The sequence below is a fragment of the Lacerta agilis genome, chromosome 14, assembly GCF_009819535.1.
Source record: "Lacerta agilis isolate rLacAgi1 chromosome 14, rLacAgi1.pri, whole genome shotgun sequence".
NCBI classification, from domain to species: domain Eukaryota; kingdom Metazoa; phylum Chordata; class Lepidosauria; order Squamata; family Lacertidae; genus Lacerta; species Lacerta agilis.
The window spans coordinates 36,067,987-36,089,880 of record NC_046325.1 but is presented as its reverse complement, the minus strand read 5'-3'; the positions used below and the strand labels follow the sequence as shown (position 1 = coordinate 36,089,880).

The 21,894-nt window shown below is 47.7% G+C and overlaps 1 protein-coding gene across 1 annotated transcript; it reads right to left on the bottom strand.

Moving 5' to 3' along the window:
- Positions 1–719: 719 nt before the first annotated feature.
- On the bottom strand, positions 720–19,951 carry CLEC11A (C-type lectin domain containing 11A). The gene is made up of 4 exons (XM_033170703.1): positions 19,627–19,951; positions 13,397–13,613; positions 2,594–2,785; positions 720–1,553 (listed from the first exon to the last, which is right to left on the bottom strand). Exons 1-4 carry the CDS (start codon positions 19,738–19,740, stop codon positions 1,153–1,155), a joined length of 924 nt encoding a protein of 307 aa, XP_033026594.1. The 5' UTR covers positions 19,741–19,951; the 3' UTR covers positions 720–1,152.
- Positions 19,952–21,894: the final 1,943 nt, after the last annotated feature.

Below are 21,894 nucleotides of genomic sequence, written 5' to 3'. Positions count from 1 at the left end.
CACTCAAGTGTAGGCCCAAGAGGGCCCAATCCAAACGAGGGAGCAGAGGGTTCACTACCACCATCCTCATCAGTTCACCGCCACCGACCCCAATGCACCAGTTATTTGTTAACGGAAAAATCGGCCGTGCCACAAAGGCCACACTGTGTGACAAACGCCATGTTTAGTTTGACCCTCAGAGCAGACACAGGCTGCTGAGCCCCCCCCCCCCGGTCACGATGGCTTCTCGACTGGGAACTGAATGGTCTTAAGTGTGCAACAGGCTTGTGGACATAGCCGAGGGGGTGGGGTACGTAACTAAAAGTAGAAATTGCGGGAAGATTTCTGAGCACTTGGGGTCCAAAGAAAGTCACGAAAAACAACTGTTGTCGAGACATTTCATTCTGAATCCTAGAAAGAACCAGACACAGGATGGTGACAGGTAGGTGCCCTGCCCCTCGTAACATACCGTATTTTTCCGTCTATAAGATGCCCCCATGTATAAGATGCCCCCTATTTTGGGGGACTCGGATATAAGAAAATAGGGGGAGACACTATCCGTGTATAAGACGCCCCCTAATTTTGGACATTATTTTGGGGGGGGGACTAGTCTTATACACGGGGAAATACGGTAAATCCTGACTAGGCCCATGAATGGGTTTCAGGGACAGCGCCACACTTTCAACAACAAAAAATCCCCCCACACACACACCCACCCTTCGAGGTGTATTGCACACCGGGCCCCTTAAAAAAAAACATTTTAGTTCCCAAGAGATCCTGTTAGAATTACAATTGCCGAATCGCCATGCAGTAGAAAAAGCAAAACTCTGGGACGTGCAGGGCTTGTTTGTCAGCCGGAACCTGTGCGCCTCTCCATTGCTATTCTAAGAGAACGAGGGAAGTGTTTGTGGTGAGTTCCAGCACCTCTTTATTATGGTGTGGGGACAGGGGTCTAGGAAATAAGTGGGATACTTTGGCTAACAGGCCCACCATGAAGAGTGTGTGTTGCGTGCCTTGGAGTAAGGTTGGGGGTGTGAAAACGGGACAGGGCACTGCCTTCCAGAGGTTGTAGCCCTGCATAGCCCAGACATGCTAACCATTGCACTGTAAGCGGAAGGATACCTATGGCGACCATGCGCACCTGGGACTGGACCTGAGCCAGCTGCCCCCCCCCTAGAGGCGGTACTCGCAGACGTAATACATCCGCCGCTCGCAGTCATTGTCCCACCATTTCCCATCGTCTGAGCTGAGGGACACGCAGTTCTCCCGGGCGCCGCCGTTGGGTTGAGTCACCAGGAAGTCGCGGTACCAGTCGAAGACGGACACACGCTGCCCGTTCTCGAAGAGCCACAGCCCTTCCGAGCGCCGGTCGTTGATGCCCACCCAGACAGGCCAGTTGTTAGGCTGGAAGGCGTCGTAGAGGTAGCGGCGCAGGATGGCCAGCTCGGTGGCGTCTGCTGGCATGGCCAGGTTCCCTCCCCTGAGCTCGCACAGTTTTTGCGCCGCGTCGTAGACCTCGAAGTTCTTGAAGATCAGGAAGCATTTGCCGTGGGTCCGGCGGCCTCGCAAGCAACCTTGGGATAGGGCAGAGAGTGTCTCATGGTTACGACGGCAACTGCTGCTGCTGCTGCTACCTACGGCTTGCAACTCCAAGTGGAATGCAAGGAGATAGGTCTCTGCCCCAAGAAGCCTGCAGTCTGAACTTTGACACGTGGGGGCAACAGAGGGTGAATGGCCTTGAGAAACGCCTCCATCCTGAAGAATGGAGGCATTTCGTGGCCTTTAAAAATATTATTACAGTCAAATGTTATAGTCAAAATATTATAAAAATATTCGTGGCCTTTAAAAATATTATTACAGTCAAATGAAATCGCGGGCAGGAGGGGAAATGACAAAACAATTAGAACAGATAGATTTTGTGGTAGATATCAAGATCTAATGCACTAGAAAAGGTTTGAGTAAAAATGCTGCAGAGATGAGGGTGGGAATTCGACTTACGAAATAGTGTGTTTGATTTGAAGGTCGACGTGAAAACATTTGAAAAATAAGAATAATAAATTATATAGAGATAAAAAGAGAGAGAAACCTCTCCCCCCTCACATCTCAACCCGAGCTCAGTGTGCTGGATTCAAACAATGTCCCTGAATAATCTTTGCTTTGATCCTTATGCTCCATCAGCCCTGAGCAGCATATGAAATCCTGACTCTCTGACACACATGCACACACACACACACCACACAATCTTGACACCAAAAGAACGACAGCTTTTTTGAGCTAAAGGAGGGATTTGGCAACTGGCGGCCTCAGGCACTCGATCCAGCTCTCAGCATGGCTTTGCATTTCCATAGGCTCTTGCAAGTTGAGGGCCAGAAGCAGACAAGATGCTGGAGACCTGTGGCTGGCCTTCCTGATCCTTTTTGTCTTTAAAAAGAAAACACTTCACTGGAGGGATGGCTTAGTCTGTAGAACACGAGACTCTTAATCTCAGGGTCGTGGGGACCACGTTAGGCGAAAGATTCCTGCATTGCAGGGAATGGAATCAGTGACAGTATAGGGCCATTCCCTGTTTTCCTACCACTCCCAATGTGCACCGCCCCCCTGCCCCAGTCCTCACCATCGATTCGCCCGAGCTCTTTCTGGTTGCGCGTGGCGACTTCTTTCAAGGAGTCGAGCGACTCGTGAGCCTCGGTCACGCTCCCTTTCAGCTCAGCCAGGCCTTGGGAGAACTGGGAGACCTTCACGTCCATGAGGTGGAACTGCACATTGAGGCGGTGGACGGCTGCATCCAGGCTGTTCAGGCGGGAGACTGCTTGGACAACAAGGAAGGAGGAAGAAGAGGAGAAACAAAGGCAAATTTTAAGGGTCTGGAAGCAGAGGAACAGGTGCAGTGCTATATTTCTAGAAAAAGAGGTGCCAGAACCCATCGTGAACACCTCCCTTGTTCTCTTATAATGGCAACGGCGCCCACCTGAACAGTTCTGGCAAGTTTCAACTGAAAAAAAACCCTGAACAGGAGGAATGCTCTTGTAAGGAAATAATCTCACAGGTGGGAAAACTGTCTCTCTAGATGCTGTTGGACTCCAACTCCCATCAGCCCTGGGCAGCATGGCCAATGGCCAGGGATGATGGGAGCTGTAGCCTAGCGACCTTTGGAAGGCCACGGGTTCCCCACCGCAGCCCAGAAATTCCAATGTTCTGCTTATTTTATTTTATTTATATCCCACCTTTCCTCCCAAGAAGCTCAAGTGGTATACATGATTCTGGTCACCACATTTTTATCCTCGGAATAACCCTATGAGGTAAATTAGACAGTGGCTGGCCCAACACCACCCAAATGAGATATTTAAAGAAGATTAGGAATGTTTTGTAGATTATTTGGAAAATTATAAGCATATTAAAAAGGTAACAGTAACGGGGTACTGTTAAAACGGTACAATATCCTTTTGGAGGTGCAACAACCAAGACTAGACACATTATTCCAAGCGTGGTTGCATGATCAATTTGTGTAAAGGCAATACGATACTGGCAGCTTTATTTTTTATCTTTCCCTAATGATCTCCAGCACTGAGTTTGCCCTTCCTTCCTTCCTTCCTTCCTTCCTTCCTTCCTTCCTTCCTTCCTTTTTCATGGCAGCCACACGCATGGGTTTCCCGGCAGCTAGAGAAGAGACTGTAACCAGAGTACATGGCAATTGCGAGGCTGTTCACACTGCACTGCTAAGGAAAGACACTTTCACTGCAACCCAGCAACCAGTTCCCTGAAATCCAAATTGACTCTTAGCAAAGTGAAAATCCAATGCAATCTCTCTGCTGTTCTCCTTGCGCACACTCTTAAGGAGGCTGTAATGCAGTTTGAGGCTCTTTATCACTTGGAGGTATGTTCAAGCCTAGGTGCTTTCCAAGACAATGAGCAGCCAAATTTCCCATTCGTGTCCTTTGTCTGGCTGACCCCCAGCAATGACCAAACCTTACCATGATGCCCCTGTAGCAGCAAAACCGGATACCTTTGTCTAGCGTCTAGATCAAGGGAAGTAATAGTACCACTATATTCTGCTCTGGTCAGACCTCACCTGGAATACTGTGTCCAGTTCTGGGCACCACAGTTCAAGAAGGATACTGACAAGCTGGAACGTGTCCAGAAGTGCGGGGATTCGGTGCTGGAGCTTCCCGTGTGTGAGTCTAGGCCACCCACACACGGGATACCAGTTGCTGGGGAAATGCGGCCAGCGTTCCACGTGCGTATTGGCACGGGCGCCGGCCAAGCCTCATAACCTGATGTTGCGTGAGTAAGTCGGAAATGATGATGCCTCGGAAATGAATGGATGCCTCGAAAATGAATGGATGCCTCGAAAGTAAATGGATGCCTCGAACTAACTTGAAGTTACTTGCGACCTCCTGTACTGTTACTGGTGTGAAAACAAATGAACTAAGGGCAAAGTTAAAGCACTATGGTGAAATCCCTGACGTTTTTCAAAATTAAATCTTAAACCTTTACCTTTTCCCCAAATAAAGACAGACACCGATACTCTTTTTACGGCTTTGGCTGACCCGCATAGGCTCTTTTACACTTGCTGTTCTTAGCCCTATGCTAAAGTTCCCTAATCTCTCAGTCCCTGCGCCGCCAAATCTTCCGCGATACTAAACTAAATAAAACTAAACCAATAAGTCTTCCGCGATCTAACCCTATGCTAGATCTAGAAGCCTAACTAAAACCTTACCGAAAGATCTTCCGCAAACTAAACCCTGACTAAAGTAAAACCATCAAACCCATCCAACCCGTCCAGCCCGCTCCCAGAAACCCTTAAACTAAACTTGACCCAACTGAAAGAACTAAAGAAGAACGTAAAACTGCCTAGATCCTAAAGGAACTAACCTTAACTGAGATGCCTAAACGGGGAGCCTCAGCCTTTTATTGATCACCAGGAGTGACATCATAACCAATATATTAACCAATAAAACCACTGTTGCTGCCCTCCAAAAAGGCGGGAAGCAGAATAAATGTCCATTGATAACTTCAAAAACCTCTGGAACTATATTTTTTGGGCGGAGTGATCTTCAGTGGCAAAGTGCTCACTGAGTTTACTTTTACTTTCATTTTCAAACGGAAGGACACTAAAAATAGTACTGAAATAAAGCATTAATACAAACAAATAATCGCGGATCTTAATGGATCCACGAAGTGTATTCCGACACAGAAGAGGGCAACCAAAATGGTCAAAGGCCTGGAAACGATGCCTTATGAGGAACGGCTTAGGGAGCTGGGTATGTTTAGCCTGGAGAAGAGAAGATTAAGGGGTGATATGATAGCCATGTTCAAATATATAAAAGGATGTCATATAGAGGAGGGTGAAAGGTTGTTTTCTGCTGCTCCAGAGAAGCGGACATGGGGCAATGGATTCAAACTACAAGAAAGAAGATTCCACCTAAACATTAGGAAGAACTTCCTGACAGTAAGAGCTGTTTGACAGTGGAATTTGCTGCCAAGGAGTGTGGTGGAGTCTCCTTCTTTGGAGGTCTTTAAGCAGAGGCTTGATAGCCATCTGTCAGGAATGCTTTGATGGTGTTTCCTGCTTGGCAGGGGGTTGGACTGGATGGCCCTTGTGGTCTCTTCCAACTCTATGATTCTATGATTCTGCCCCACCTGCAATAAAACATGTCTCTCCAATATCTGTCTCTACAGCCACAGCAGGCGCTGTAACTCTCCAACAGTTTGACTTTACCCTTTTCACCCTGCACAAGGCCCACTCTTCTGTTGTCTCCCCAGACAAGAGGGATGTCAATAACCATTCTTTTAAGTAAAACCGTCTCTATAGATGCCAAACCCTCCTAATGTCCCTATTTTCCAGGGACAGTGCCGGATTTACAGAAGCCATCCCAGTTTCTGATTTGATCCCGGAATGTCCCACTTTTCCTTAGGACATCCCTCTTTTCATCAGAGAAATGTATGGAGTTATACGACCCCTGAGCCAAGGAGATAAGTAAATAGACATCCTTTAGGAGACACCTGAAGGCAGCCCTACAGCTTCCATCTTCCCTGATTGTTCGCCACAGAGTCTAGGGCTGATGGGTGTTAGTCCAATAGCATCTTCAGGGCCAGAGTTTCCCCACCCTTGAAGTAGAGCAAATTATCTGACAGCAGCTTCCCATTGAGTCCACGGAGATACAGCATGACTCTCATACTCTGAGGGTTGTGGGTTCGATCCCCACATTGGGCAAAAGATTCTTGCGTTGCATGGGGTTGGACTAGATGACCCTTGTGGTCCCTTCCAACTCCATGATTCTAAGTTAGAAACTGTTCTGAGTTGGAGACTGCCTTTACTGCCTATGTTGGGTTTCTTTAAAAGAAATTTACCTACTGCTAAGAGCACGGCTCTGGTCCCTACACAAACAGTAAATTATCACATCATGGGAGCATCATTCTTGCTGTGGTCAAATTATAAATGCAGGCAGTTCAGCTCAGCTAAGGAATGGAATGAGCAGACTGGGTAGCTTCTAAGGATTGGGTTATTGGGGGGGGGTGCATGCAAGCACATCTGTATAAGCCTCTCTGTGCAAGAGACAGATAAGAGAGGGTGGTCTGTGGGTGATGCAGGAGGGATCTAGGTAGTTGTGGTCAACTGGAGGGGGGTGTCTGGCCTTGAACAGGCTCTGTGTGCAATTGGAAGGAAGAACTCATCAGTGCAGCCAACACCACAGGCAAGAAAGGGGTATGTTTGATGTGTGTGAGGCAGCACACTAGACACAGGCCATTAAAAGATGCCTTTGCATTTCATGTGCAAATTTTTTTAAAAAAATGCAAATTGCATCAAGGAGAAAGGCCGATCTGGGCAGGCATGCAGAGAGGGGTTTAACCCTTTCCTCCGCTGGTAGAAAATCCTTCCTGTGAAAAGGGGTGCTTGCACTGGAAAGACCAGGGGTCAGCAAACTTTTTCAGCAGGGGGCCGGTCCACTGTCCCTCAGACCTTGTGGGGGGCAGGACTATATTTTGGAGGGGGAGGGAATGAACAAATTCCTATGCCCAGCCCCACAAATAACTCAGAGATGCATTTTAAATAAAAGCACACATTCTACTCATGTAAGAACACCAGGCAGGCCCCCAAATAACCCAGAGATGCATTTTAAATAAAAGGACGCATTCTACTCATGTAAAAGCACACTGATTCCTGGACTGTCTTCAGGCTAGATTTAGAAGGTGATTTGGCCGGATCCAACCCCCGGGCCTTAGTTTGCCAACCCATGGGAAAGACATTTCCCCATTGGTGTCAACACGGGATTCCCACCCACCCACCCACTCACCCACCTCTGCCAACACACACACACACACACACACACACAGAGCAAATCCCTACTTCAGAAGATGGATTTTCCTTAGGACCACAGCAGGGGAGGAAAGTGTTAAATCCCCTCTCCAATCTGTTCTGGTTCTGTTAATTATCAGGGCACCCCAACCCAAACTGATGCAATTTGCATTTTTAAAATCCTGTCCATTCCATGCAAAGACACATCTAAAACTATTAAGGGTAGTTCGGCCACAATGTGGGTGGGGAGGATGGGAAAAGCTACAGCAGAAGTTTCCAAACAGAAAGCTACTATTTTAACAGGCTAACGCGGCTTTGGGCTCAAACTGTTGGGGAGTCAGGGTAGCCAAAGGAAAGAAGGGGGAGGGAGGCAGAGGACTCCCATCACCAAAAAAAGAGAGACAAAAGGGGAATACGGTTTTGCAGTACATTTTGCACATGCTACGCCATATGCTTGTTGTTGGCACCTGTCTGTCTTGAGAGACAATGGAGTGCGCAGGGTGGGGGAATCAAATGCATTATCAGCATCAAAGTGGGGTGCGTGCATGCATGGGCCGTGTGTATGAAGCCGTGTGGCCCAAAGGAAAGCAGAGCAATAGGTTTGTTTTGGTTTTTTCACCAGCTTGGCTGTAGGAGTTACCGGAAGGAGGCGTACAAGGCACCATCTCATCCAACCAATTTAAGGACTCCATTCTGGATTTGTGTTGGGATTACTCCATAGTCTTTCCTTCTGCCCAATACATCCCGCAAGGCAGCGGAGGTTTGGGATCAGGAGTTTTCCCTTTCCTAGATGGGCTATCTTTCCAGGTGGACAAGCCTCATCCACCGCTCACTTCCCTCTGCAGAACGCACAGAAACCACCTTCTCGACCATTGGACCCATGATTGGTGTCCCCCGCATAATCTGCTGGAGTCTGTCCTGACATGCAGGGAAAGACTCATCTGGTAAGTTGTAACCCCACCTGGCTTAGCCGGCCATACGCAAATTTAGGAATATTTGCTGCACTTTAAAGGGAAAGATCATCCCGCCACAATGGGGAAGACAGCGACCAGCTGACCTGTTCTGTCTGTTGCCCAGGTGTTAACTGTTGATAGACAAACTCAATGTCCCTCTCAGTCTCCTTTTTGGGGGGTTGTTCTTTCTGTTTGCATCAGGCTAGGACCGAAACAGACCATCCTATGGAGATGTGTACTCTGACAGGCTTATAAACAGAGGGCTCTGTAAAGTAGGACACACATGGCCATGCTGGTCAAGCAGTGGGAGATTTCAACCTATCTTCCACCACCCTTAGCGGCTAGCGCCCATTGGGACTGATAGGGCAGAACCTGGGAGAGCTAATTCCAGTTTCGGAGAAGCAGGTTGACAAGCAGTGCCCTTCCCTGGACCGGTTCTATACAAGAAGGCAGCCAAGTGGCTGAAGTTGATGGGGCAGTGCCCCATTTGCCCTACAGACTATGCCCGCCCCCCACTGTTACCCACCCTACCCTATCACAGCTTGAACTGAAGAAGCAAAAGGTGTACAAAAAAAGAAAGGAATTTGTGTAACTACAATGTGATGTAGTTTACTGTTACAGGTAACCCTTCTGAGTAATACCCCTCCCCACTCCCTCCCTATATTTAAGGGTCTGGTGACTCCCGTTTCAGTGTATCTGAAGAAGTGTGCATGCACACGAAAGCTCATACCAAGAACAAACTTAGTTGGTCTCTAAGGTGCTACTGGAAGGAATGTGTAATTTACTGTATGGTTCTGATATATGAAAAGCACTGTAATAATTATAAGATTGTAAATAAAATTATTATTTTTTAAAAAAAACAACCCCTAAATATATAAAGGATTCCTTCCCTGCTACTCAGTTTTTTTGTCTCCCATTTTTAATATAGGGGTTAATCATGCCAGCCTACCTTGCAGGGTTGTTAAGGTAATATTTGGGGAGTGCTCCAGTGTGCTAAATATAGCCCTTATTCATCTTCAGCTGCGGCTTTTATTTATTTGTTAAAAGCATTCCTGGATTACTTGATGGTTTAAGGAAACTGCTTAACTCGAGTTAGCTCGACTTGAGCCAAGTGCGATTGAAGTGGGAACAAAGAGCCAAGATGCGCCTTCCGTATTTTTATTTTTAAACCGTCTGTGATCATTCGCAGCAGTATCCTTTCTTTGAACGTTTTACTTCTATGGCAGCTTTCATTTCTGCCACTAAGTCTCGATGGCTTTCACAGCTGCAGCTCGCCAGCAATGGAACCGACTGTGTGTGGCAGGGTCCCCCGCCCCACCCTGGTTTCTCCCCTAATGCTGAGAAAAAAATGTTGTGTTTCCAAGGATGGAAAAATCCACATCAGATTTCTGCGAACTTCAGTGCTAGGTAGTTGGGTGCTCCACCCCCAGCACAGCCCCAGTATTGGGCTTTCCCAGAATCCTTTTCCAGAACAAAGGCCAAACGAAACATGGCACACCAACCAAGGTGTGCAATTTTATCCTGCTGCTGGTGTGTGTGTGTGTGTGTGTGTGTGTGTGTAAGTGTAAGTGTAAGTGCAAGTGTTATAAATGAAAAGAGCTGGCAGGGAGATTGGACTCTTCAGCAGGAAATGGGGGGGTGCTTAACCCTTTCCCCTCCAGACATTTATTTCTTTTAATTCAAAGTCAGGAGAGGAGCAACTGGGGAGGGAATTTTTGAGCAGAGGTGCAGAGACTTTGGCCCTAGCCCCTAAAGGAGTACCAATGATGCTGCGCTTCAGGCGAAAGTTACAACAGCCAATTATTTGTGATGTGAAGGATAGCTGTCGCTCTGAATTTTGAAGGAAGGAGAACTGTCGCTCTGAATTACATGTGCAACATAAACCTTGATGCCATTTGTTTCTTCTAGGGAAAAGCTTCAGAGATGAGTAAGGAGGGGGAAGAGAGATGATTTAGGGTGAGAAAGTGGAGAGTGATTAACCCTTTCACCACAGCACGTATTTGCAAGGGCTTGGGAGCCCCTCATGAGTAAGAACGGTTTGGGGTAAGAGCACCGAAGAGCAAAAAGTCATGGGTGGGGAAAGGGTAAGGCAACTCGCTGCTCCACTCCAACCTCCTGCCCTTGTGAAGCTGTTTTTCCCTGTATGAAACTGCCTTCAGAGTTTTGTTCATATGTAAACTGTAGGTCTGTCTTTAGAAGTGCCCAGTGCCAAAATTGTAGGCACATGCCATCTGCACTTGACATCAGGAATATGCATAACATTTCATAACCAGTTAAAAAGATTTCAGGTAACAGGTGATGAGCAGGATTATTTTTTTTTTTTACTTTCTTAGACCTTGCATTGCTACTGCCTGTAAGTGAATACAGTACTGGACTAGATAGACAAATAGTCTGTCTCTCAAGGCCATACATTTTAATTCCCAAAGGAATGCTATCTGCCACTATGCTATTCTGGTTAACTGCCGGAGGCAACTGGCTAGTGGTTTTTGCAGGACACCTAACGCAGGTGGCGCTGTGGTCTAAACCAGAGCCAGAAGGTCGGTGGTTCGAATCCCCGAGACGGGGTGAGCTCCCGTTGCTCGGTCCCAGTTCCTGCCCACCTAGCAGTTCGAAAGCACCCCAAAAAGTGCAAGTAGATAAATAGGTACCACTCCGGTGGGAAGGTAAACCACGCGCTGCTCTGGTTTGCCAGAAGCGGCTTAGTCATGCTGGCCACATGAGCCAGAAGCTGTCTGCGGACAAACGCCGGCTCCCTCAACCTACAGAGCGAGATGAGCGCCGGAACCCCAGAGTCTTCTGCAACTGGACCTAACAGTCAGGGGTACCTTTACCTTAAATGCTGGTCTGAATCCAGCAAGGCAAAACCGATGGGCCTGTGCCATCGGCTCTATTGAGATCCCAGCTCCATGGGTCTCCTCTTTCCTTCGGCTCTCAATCTTTTCGTAGCAGCCATTCCATCCGGCTGCAGGAGGAGGAGGAGAGACAGGAAGCAGGGCCACCCCACTGTCTCAGCTGACAGCTCCCTTTGGCTCATCCTGTCCTTGAATTCTTTCCATTGCAACTGGTCATTATGACAACCACTATGAAGCCTGGTCAACAGGTGCCTTAAAAACGGAGTACGCTTGTTTTCCTCTCCCCTCACCATCCCTTTTTCCTTTTGTGTCATGTCTCTTGTAAACTCAGCTGGCAGAAGACAGCCTTATCTTAACAGATCTTATGTTAGTTGCTCTGGGACTCTTTTCTGGCTTGGAGAGCAGGATAAAAATACTTCAAATAAATAAATGATCTTAGCACTTACTTCCCCGTGGGATCCTTGCTGGCAGGAGAGATTGCTCTTACTGCTGTGCCTAAACTTTTGATTGCCATTGTGAATATTAGAATTCTAGAGAGGTTGGGGGTATTCCTGGCATTGCAGCAAAGTCCTAGGGTGATTTCCACACACACCCTCCTTCTTCCCCAGCCAAAAGCGGAGGCTTTTATAAAGTGAAAGGAAGTCGTTGATGGGTAGGGTTTACTGTTGCTTCCAGCCAAGACCCAAGAAATCAGGATTTATGTTAGGAATTGATTGGAGTTAGATGTAATTGGCTTCTGTGCCTGAGGACAAGCAGAAAGCAGTGGCTTCAGAAAAGAGTGGAAGATATATCATTTGGGAGCATGGGACGACAGGCGAGGGAAGGCTCGAGAAACAGGGTATGTTGAACTTGCTCAGAACGACTGCTAAGGGAGGGCACAATAGCAGTTTTCAAATCGGCTCATGGCTGAGCTGGGATTCGAACTTGGGCCTCCCTAGAGTAAGCCCAAAGACTCCAGAGAGATTCCAAACAAACAAACAAACAATTCTATTAAAAATTGAGAGCCTATGAGCTGCAAAGGAGCTGTAAAGGCTACGAGGATAGACGTGGAGCCCATCAGCCACAGCAAGCATGGAACTGGTAAAATATTATGGGAGTTGTAGTCCAACAACATCCACAGATCACCTTGTTTGTTTGTTTGTTAAATTTGTATACTACTCGTAGATCTCAGGGCAGTTCACAACATAAAATTGCAATATAATAAACACAAAATACATAATAAAAAGAACAAACACAATCCAAAAATCCCCCTTCCACAACACATCAGATCAATCAACCAAAGGCCTGGTTGAAGAGGGATGTTTTCGCCTGGTGTGCCTAAAGGTGTATAATGAAGGTGCCAGGAGAACCTCCCAGGGGACAGCATTCCACAAACAGGGAGCCACTGCAGAGAAGGCCCCGTTCTCATGTTGCCATGCTCTGGACCTCTCGTGGAGGAGGCACACTTAGAAGGGCCTCAAGGATGATCTCAGGATCTGTCTAAGTTCATATGGAGACAGGCGGTCCTTGAGGTATTACGGTTCTGAGCTGTTTAAGCAGGACCAGCGGTCAGGGATGATGGCAATTGTAGTCCAAAAACCGCCGCAGACCCAAGTTTGGGAAACCCTGGTCTAGGGAATCTCGAGGGGAGGTGCAGTTGTGGAGCTCCCCTTGGGACTGTCTTCAGAGGAAGCCATGGCTGTTTAAAGTGACATGATACTGCACCACCAGCAACAACAATACTCCGCCTGTTAAGTAGTGGGTGGACACAGCAAACGACACAGTGATTTTCAAGCAGCTCTTGTTTATTCTCAGGCTGGAACAGAAGTGAACTGAAGGGCTCAGCAGCCTGCTTATATAGAACTCAGCTACAAGCAACAGTAACAACTTTCTGTAGTTACCCAATCCCTGAACGTCACTTTCAATCCCTCATTTGCATGTGCGGACCTGAGTGAAAACTGCAGCAGAATGAACTATCTACACACACCCCTAGTGGCCTAGGGTGAGAACTTCAATACATAACACCGCCCACCTGGCTGGGTTTCCCCGGTCACTCTGGGCAGCTTTATAAAAACATAATAAAACTAAAAACATAATAAAACTTTAAATCTGTAGTGCAGATGGGGCCAGAGAGAACTACGTTGCTCCCAAGCCTGGAGGGCTCCATCATGGCTAGCAGAAATCGATACACCTATCTTCCGTTCTTTTAACAAATCACCCTTCAAAGCCAGCTAGAAGAGGATTCCCATTATGTTACCTGGGGTTCTGAAACTCTGAGGTGGGAAAGGTCACCTTTTTAAAAGGAAGAAGGGACCTGAGTGTTTTGCGTTACTCACACACGTAGGTGAAGTCATCCTCTTCCTCCTGCTGAGCCGGGGGTGCTGTGGTTGGGGACAGCTGTGTGGTACGGGCAGGCTCTTCTACGGGTTCCTCCACCTCTGCATTTTCGTCTAAGATCTCCTTGCCAGCTGGGTCCCCGACCTCAGTCAGGGTGACCTCCTGCGCAGCCTCCTCTCCGGTTGCTTCTGAGAGCTCCAGAACCTCTTGCAAGTGCTGCGAAAAGGGGAGGATAGACGAGGAGGGTTAGAATAGGAACAGGCACCCTCATGGGCTCTGGGGTTGGGAAAGAAATGGTCTCTCTGCTTACATTCTCTGGACTCTTCCGAAGCCATACGCCCTGCCAAGCCACGCCCCTCACCAGTCTTGATTGATTTGCACCCTCCTCAAGTGTTTTTGCCTGAGCTCTGCTCTGCCTACGAGAAAGGGGTGTTTTGTTGTTGTTCAGTCGTTCAGTCGTGTCCGACTCTTCGTGACCCCATGGACCAGAGCACGCCAGGCACCCCATCCTTCACTGCCTCTCGCAGTTTGGCCAAACTCATATTAGTAGCTTAGAGAACACTGTCCAACCATCTCATCCTCTGTCGTCCCCTTTCCTTGTGCCCTCCATCTTTCCCAACATCAGGGTCTTTTCTAGGGAGTCTTCTCTTCTCATGAGGTGGCCAAAGTACTGGAGCCTCAACTTCAGGATCTGTCCTTCTAGTGAGCACTCAGGGCTGATTTCTTTAAGAATGGATCGGTTTGATCTTCTTGCAGTCCATGGGACTCTCAAGAGTCTCCTCCAGCACCATAATTTTTGCACACCCTCAAACATTTTTCCAATGAAAAGAGGGATGTGCTGTTTAATAATAATAATAATAATAATAATAATAATAATAATAATAATACTCCACCCATCTGTCTGGGTTTGCCCCAGCCTCTCTGTGCGGCCTCCAACATATATAAAAACGTACTGAAACACGAAACATAAAAAAAACTTCCCTATACAGTTGTCTTGCCTTCAGGTGTCTTCTAAAGGCTGTATAGTTACTTATCAACTTGGCTCGGAGTTTGCATAACTCCTTACCCTCCAACAGTATTCCTGCATTGCAGGGGTTTGCACTACATGTCCCTTGGGGTCCCTTCCAACTCTACAATTATATGATTTCTCCAATGAAAATACGGACGTCCTAAGGAAAACCAGGACATTCTGGGATCAAATCAGAACTTCCAACAACTGCTGTTGCCCAACGTTTGAGAAACATGGATCTAGTAGTACAAACCTGCATGGTAACCCCGCAGAACGCAAGCCACTGGCCACCTCTTGCAGATTTTTTGCAGCCCCAGGCCGACAGCAAAGCTGGAGGCAGATAGGCTTCATTCAGATTGGGAGGTAACAAGTAGGAAAGGGCTATCGCTCAGTGGAAAGACATGCGAAAGGTCGGTCCCTGGTTCAATTCCCCAAGATCTCCAGCTGTGACTGGGAATGTTCCCTCTCTGAAATCCTGAAGAACCACTGCTAGTGTCAACAGTACTGAGCTATGTGGACCCTTGTTCTGACTAGGTATAAGGCAGTTACAGGTGGGTAGCCGTGTTGGTCTGCCCTAGTCAAAACAAAATAAAAAATAGAAAAATTCCTTCCAGTAGCACCTAGGTATAAGGCAGTTTCTTGGGTTCCCTAAAACAGGAGGAAGTGTAACTAAAGAGGGCATTCGAAGCATGGAAGGAGCATAAGGTGGAATCTCAGAAACCACCCAGGCAAAACTTTAGATAAGTGGTTTTCAAAGTGGGTGGTACGCCCCCCCCCCAGGGGGGAGGTCCGTGGGATTACCTGGGGGCAGTTCTCTAAGAGGCAAGGGGGTGACAGGAGGAAGATGGAGGTGTAAATGGCTATATCAGTCCTTGAAAAGCTGGTATCGCTGGACCAAGTTCGTCAGTTTTGTTAAATTAATTAAACTAAATAGTTTTGATTGGAGTTTGAATAAATGTGCAATTAATTGTTACAGTTTTCAGTTTTGGAAAGCTCAGTCGGTTAGAGCGTGAGACTGTTAATCTCAGGGTCATGGGTTCGAGCCCCACATGGGGCAAAATATTCCTGCATTGTAGGAGATTGGACTAGATGATTCTTGTGGTCCCTTCCACCTCTACAATTCTCTGATTCTCTAATTATTTTCCTTAATGAGTCGTGCATACTGCTTTTCTCAATAATGCTTTTTTATAGGGTAGGGGGCGCTGGGATGAGTTTATAGAACCAGGGTGGGGTGGGGGGCAGTGCTGTCAAGTATCCCGTTTTCCCCGGGATTCTCCCTTATTTTAAGCAGTTTCCCACTGCTCTCCCTTATTTTTTATTTGCCTTAAATTTCCCATTTTTAATGGAAGCAGCTCCTCCCCTGCTGGCCAGGGACTGGCTGGGAAGACCTCGCCTACTTGGAGAGAAAAGCCTCAGCCCTCAAAGCAAGTGGGAGCCGTTTCCCGTCCTTACAGGGGGGTGTATTCCTCCCCCTGCACCAGCCCCTATCCGTTGCCGCCGCGCCCCTCAGCCGGCCAATAGGATTAGCTGGCGGGCAGAGCCTGGCTGCCTTTGAGCAGCTGCTGCTTCCTGTCCTGTTTTGATGGGATCAGACAAGAAGACGATGGGGCTCCATCGCGCGGAACACATGGCTGCCCTCCTCTTTGCTCCGCTCCGAGCCTGAGCCCGCTTGGAGTTTACATTGGTGCTCCACCCACTTTTGCTTCTGGCTCCGCCCACCAACGACATGTGACTGTCCCCGGGATAGGTGAGACTGCTGATCCCTTATTTTCAAATCCGAAACTTGACAGCTATGGTGGGGGGTGGCCCGAAAAAGTTAGGGAACCACTGCTTTAGAGATGCTTAAACAGTTTGTCAAGATATTAAGTAATAGAAACAGACGGAAACAGGCAGAGCAAACAGTGAGATCGCAAATGCACACTAGATAATCACTAAGCTTTGACTTGGCCATCCACGGAAGATGCTAAGCCAATTCCCAAAACTTGGTTACTGCTTCTAAAAGAGTTCCATGCTTTAGCGTCCAAGAGGATTCAGAAATCCAGGCTTTGTTCCAGACCTCAGTCACAAGAACGCAGCAGCTTGATGGCATCTGGTCAGCTGGCAGTCAAGCAAAAGGCAAAGGCTTGCTCAAATCGAAACATCCCTTTAAAGAAAGAAAAAGCATGCCAACACTGAGTGCGGGGTTTTTGTTGTTGTTGTTGTTGTTGTTGTTTTTTGTTTTGACATCACAGCGCAGGTGAAGTCATCCTGTTCCTATCATCCTGCCCTGGATTTCCCCGGGCCTGTTAAGCACGCGAATTTCAGATGCGTAAGACAGAGGCCCCAATTCCTCTGCAAAAAGGAAAGAAGGGCCCTTGTGGTGAGAGCAGACTGAGTTCAACGGCTGTAGGGCTGGATGGGAGAGGACAGAATCCAAGCTGTAAGATTATTCAGATCAGGGACCCGGGAGAGGCGTTCAGGGCAAACGAAGAGTTTTTGTATAAATTACTTTAGTAGGAACATGCATGTACAGTCAGACCTACCGGAATTTTTCCTGGCTGCCTGAGCAGGTCTAGCTTAGAAAGAGAGAGAGAGAGAGAGAGAGAGAGAGAGAGAGAGAGAGAGAGAGAGAGAGAGAGTCTTAAGTAATATGTTTGGGTTGGAGGCTGGAAGTGCCCCAGATCCTAGTACGTCTAAGAAAAAAACACAGAGCAGGCGTCTAAACATTACGCAACTGAAGTGGCCACGTGTCCAATTTTACAGAGGGCAGACCTCTATTTGAAAGCTGTCAGAGGACTGTCTCTTTTTAAAGTGTCCTCGGTTAGAAGGACTGTCAGGTCCGGTATAAGATTAAAGAACTGTGCAGCAGTGGCCTTGAAGTTTGCCCATCAACTGTTACCCTCTAACATTTCTCTAATAAAAATAGGGACATCCTATTTCATAATAAGAATAATTTTATTATCTATACCCCATCCATCTGACTGGGTTGCCCAGGCTTCCAACATATATAAAAACATAATAAAACATTAAACTTTTTTTAAAAAAACTTCTCCATACAGGGCTGCCTTCAGATGTCCTTTAATGGTTGTACAGTTAGTTATCTCCTTGGCTTGGAGGGGGCGGGTCGCATTACTCCATACCCTACAACATTTCTCTGGGGGAAATGGCTACGTCCTAAGGAAAAGCGGGACATTCCAGGATCAAATCAGGAAGAAACAGGGGCGGCTTCTGTAAGTCCAGGACTGTCCCTGGAAAATAGGGACACTGGGAGGGTCTGTTATCACTGACTGCAGACCAAGCAGGCATGAAGCATTCCTGCAACAGGCACACTGGCAGGGCCGTCTTAAGCCTATCTGGCGCCGTGGTGCAAGGATCCCTCCGGCGGCGCCCCCCCCCCCCATGCCCACCTTTCCCTCCAGGCGGGCGGCAGCAGCTGGAGGGTGGCTCCATCCCCATCTCCACACAGGATCCCATTCCAGGTGTAAGGCCTGGACGCCCCTGCACACTGGTCACTTGGCCGCAGTTTTCTCCACAACAAGATGGACTCTATTTTTATTTAAATAACAGTAATGAGTTGCATCTAGACATATAAATTAGCATATGCAAGTTTTGTGAAAGCCTGTCCTCTTCGGTCCTCTTTGTTGGTGATATCTGAGGCCACGTCCACACCATACATTTAAAGTGTGATGATACCCCTTTAAATATCCATGGTTCCCCCCCCAAGGAATTCTGGGAGCTGTAGTTTGTGAAGAGTGCTGAGAGTTGTTAGGAGGCCCCTATTCCTACTCACAGAGCTGCTGTTTCCAGAATGGTGTGACAATGGATTTTTGGAGACAACCAGGAAAATGAATGCAATAATCGTCATGTCTGAATGTGGCATTCCCACATAGCAGTTGAGAGAGTGAGGTTGATGGTGGGTCCCACTCCATGCCATACTGTATGTGTTCAGTGGGGCTGCAGACACACCATATATCAAAGGCATGTTTCCTTCACCCACACGAAGATTCCTGGGAACTGTAGTTTACCCCACACAGAGAGCGCTACAATTCCCAGTGGCCTTAACAAACTACAGGTCTCAGGATTCTTTGGGAGGGGGAAATGTGGTTTAAACATTTGGTGTGGATGAAGCTTTAATGTCTACATAGGGCTTCACTTTCCTTTGTTCGTTTCCCTGTCCAACACATTTTGCTGCCTGAAGCAGAGCCATAAATTGATTGCTTGGCAGATTGCAGTGGGGAGCAGGGCATAAGAACCCCCAGTATCCTTTTGGTGATGCCTAATGGATTCTGGGAAAAGTTTCCATATTGGATAAGGACAGGCCGGCATTCTGGAAGCAACACAGGATCTGTACATATCTAGGATTGCCATATTTCAAGATGTAAAAATCCGGACACAAAACAGTTGTTGAGCTTTTTTGGGGGGGAATTGCCTTAAACGTTGTTGAGCTATTTGGGGGGGGACACACAAAATGTTGTTGAGCTTTTTCTCCTCTGCTTGCGAAAACCCGGACATTTTCCCGATTTTTATAAAATCCCTCCGTATGGTAATTTCGACCTTGGAATCGCAGGCATGTCTGGGAAAAACCAGACAAATGGCAACCCTATACGGGTGGCGCTGTGGTCTAAACCACAGAGCCTAGGGCTTGCCGATCAGAAGGTCGGCGGTTCGAATCCCCGTGACAGGGTGAGCTCCCGTTGTTCGGTCCCTGCTCCTGCCCACCTAGCAGTTCGACAGCACCCCAAAAAGTGCAAGTAGACAAATAGGTACCACTCCAGTGGGAAGGTAAACGGCATTTCCGTGCGCTGCTCTGGTTTGCCAGAAGCGGCTTAGTCATGCTGGCCACATGAGCCAGAAATTGACTGTGGACAAACGCCGGCTCCCTTGGCCTATAGAGCGAGATGAGCGCGCAACCCCAGAGTTGTCCACAACTTGACCTAACGGTCAGGGGTATCTTTACCTTTACCTTTATACATATCATACATCCCTTCCCCACAAGGAATCCTGGGGACTGTAGTTTGTTAAGGGTGCTGGGAACTGTAGCTCTGTAAACTACCGTTCCCAGGATTCTTTGAAGGGGTGTGTTTTTTAAATGTATGGTGTGCACTCACACTCTGTTTCCAGCATGGCAGCTGCCCTCCCCGAGTCCCCTGGCAAATTGTAATGACCAAGGCCACTGTTTATGCTGTATTTGTCCCTGTGTTAGGAGATGGGGTGGTACCAGGGAAATGGAGAGTTTCTCACCTTCAGCATCAGGGCTCTTCTTTCCTCCTCAGAGCTGAGCTCATCTCTCTGTCCCCGAGCCGCCCCCAGCAGCAACCCCAAGAGCAGCAGCTGCATCAGAGGCCACATCTCCATGGCGCTGTCTCTCTCCAACCAGGACTTGGCGTACAAATGAAACCCGGCGTTGCTGGAGGAGGGCAAGAGGTCAGTTATCCTGAATCTCCCACCCACTGAACTCAAGAACGTACTGGATCTGTGTCTCTCTCTCCTTCTTTTCCCTCTCTCTTGGATTTCACGCGATGTCTGCCCACTCAGGCGATGGTTGGGGCAGAAATGGGGGGGAAGGGAGGGACAGAACTCCAGCCAGCCAGAAGCCGGAATGTCTAATTCAATCCAGATGCGAGAAACAGGGCCAGGCCACAGCCTCACCCAAGCTGGATTGCGAGAGAGAACTGTGTTATGTTGGGGTTGTCGCCTGGCCAGCATAAATCTGGATTAATTTGTTCCTTTTTGGTTAGCTTTTTTCTTAAAAGAAAAAAGTTAAAAATATATTCATTATCTAGCCTCTATGGGGTTTCCCCACACACCCACCCCTCATTTACTTAACCTACATAATTTATATCACACACTTTCACTGGGTGGCTACAGAAGAAGGTCCTCTGTTTGAAGCTCTGGATGGAAAATGGCCCTCTTTTTGAAAGCATCGTCACTTTCAAGGGCTGCCCAATCCCAACCTGGTTTAAAGAAAAGGAACCCTAATAAATGTCTTGAAACTGTCCATCAACAGTCATCCCCTGGACCAAACACGCACACGGGTCACCCGGCAACAGTCTTCTTTCTCCACTAGAGTGAGATGCCTTGTGTTTCTATTCAAATGGTAGCAGCTCTCTCCAAATGTCTGTGCATTCGTATAAATTAGCAGTTGCAAATTTCATGTCGATCTGTACTCCTCTTTTGGGAGAGTGGCCCACCCAACACCTTCACCATAAGTTTGCGGTCCTTGGGCAGCTTAACAAGACAGCAAGGACAGAAACATCACTTCTCATTAACATTATAAACAAAAACAAACAAATAAATGAAGCAAATTAATTCAGGAAACTGGAGAGAGAGAAAACAGTCATCCGTTCAAATAAACAATAGAGTTGAGTGAGTGTTTATTTGCTTACGTTTAGAATACGTTTCAACGGGAAGTGACCTCAGTGTGGGCACTTTTGACGGCTCCTTCCACAGTGCAGATGTTGTGCATTTGTGTGTCAATGAGCAATGAGTGTCCCTGCTTTGTGTCTGTGGGTCGCTCCCAACACATTACACTTTCTGCATGCAGTCGAAACAAAATAGAAAATTCTTTCCAGTAGCACCTTAGAGACCAACTGAGTTTGTTCTTGGTATGAGCTTTCGTGTGCATGCACACTTCTTCAGATAAGGTGCTACTGGAAAGAATTTTCTATTTTGTTTCGACTATGGCAGACCAGCACAGCTACCCACCTGTATCTGCATGCAGTGTGCATGATAACCTTTTGCTTAGTGGGTGGTGGAAACGGGGGTGCCGAACTAGTCTGATGGACCTAGCAAGGCTGTGAGCAATTAACCCCCCAGCTGCAGCTTAGAACCTCCCTTAGCTACTAACTCACATCGCTGAGGCCACCAGGGGATGAGGAATCAGCTGTCAGGCATCACTCTGTCACACCTGGATGCAGACCCAGCTGAGGACGGCTGCTCTTCCAGCAGCATTTTGTACAGTGTTTTAATTGCTACGAGCTCCGCTGGAAGCCAGTTTTGGGCTAAAAGGCAAGGCTGGTCGATATAGCGTAATGTAACATTGCAGCGCGGAGTGCTCATGTTCAGGGTGCCTGCCAGCCAGCCATGCCCTTTCACAGGATACTCCGTTCCATTTCCCTTCCCAGTGGTGGAGTAGAGCGAGAATGCAAGGGAGCACAGCTGTAGGATGGAGCAAGAAAAATACAGTAATCTGCCGGAAGGCCCAGAGCAACTGACGGGGTGAATGAAGAGATAAAAGAGGCTTTCAGGTCCTTTTCTTTCATGTGGGCTTCTATTTCCACACTAGCAGTTTGAATAGTAACCCTTCCTTGCAAGAATGTTTGCATTTCTAATTAAAAAAGCTGAAGATCTTCGGAGTCTTTTGCACATTTAACCTTCCGCAGTCAGAAATAAGCCCCACTGAGTTCAATGGAGCTTCCTTCCAGGTAATTATCAAAGAAACATGGAGTTGGGAGGAACCCCCCCCCCCAAGGGACATCTAGTCCAGCCCCCCTACATCTCAGCTAAAGC

Bases quoted from the DNA above. Each gene is read 5' to 3' on its own strand.
- CLEC11A (XM_033170703.1), bottom strand. From the start codon at position 19,740: ATGGAGATGTGGCCTCTGATGCAGCTGCTGCTCTTGGGGTTGCTGCTG. The intron at 13,614-19,626 runs GTGAGAAACTCT...CCCTTTTCGCAG, and splicing joins GAAGAGCCCTGATGCTGAAG to CACTTGCAAGAGGTTCTGGA. The intron at 1,554-2,593 runs GTGAGGACTGGG...CCCTATCCCAAG, and splicing joins AGAGCTCGGGCGAATCGATG to GTTGCTTGCGAGGCCGCCGG.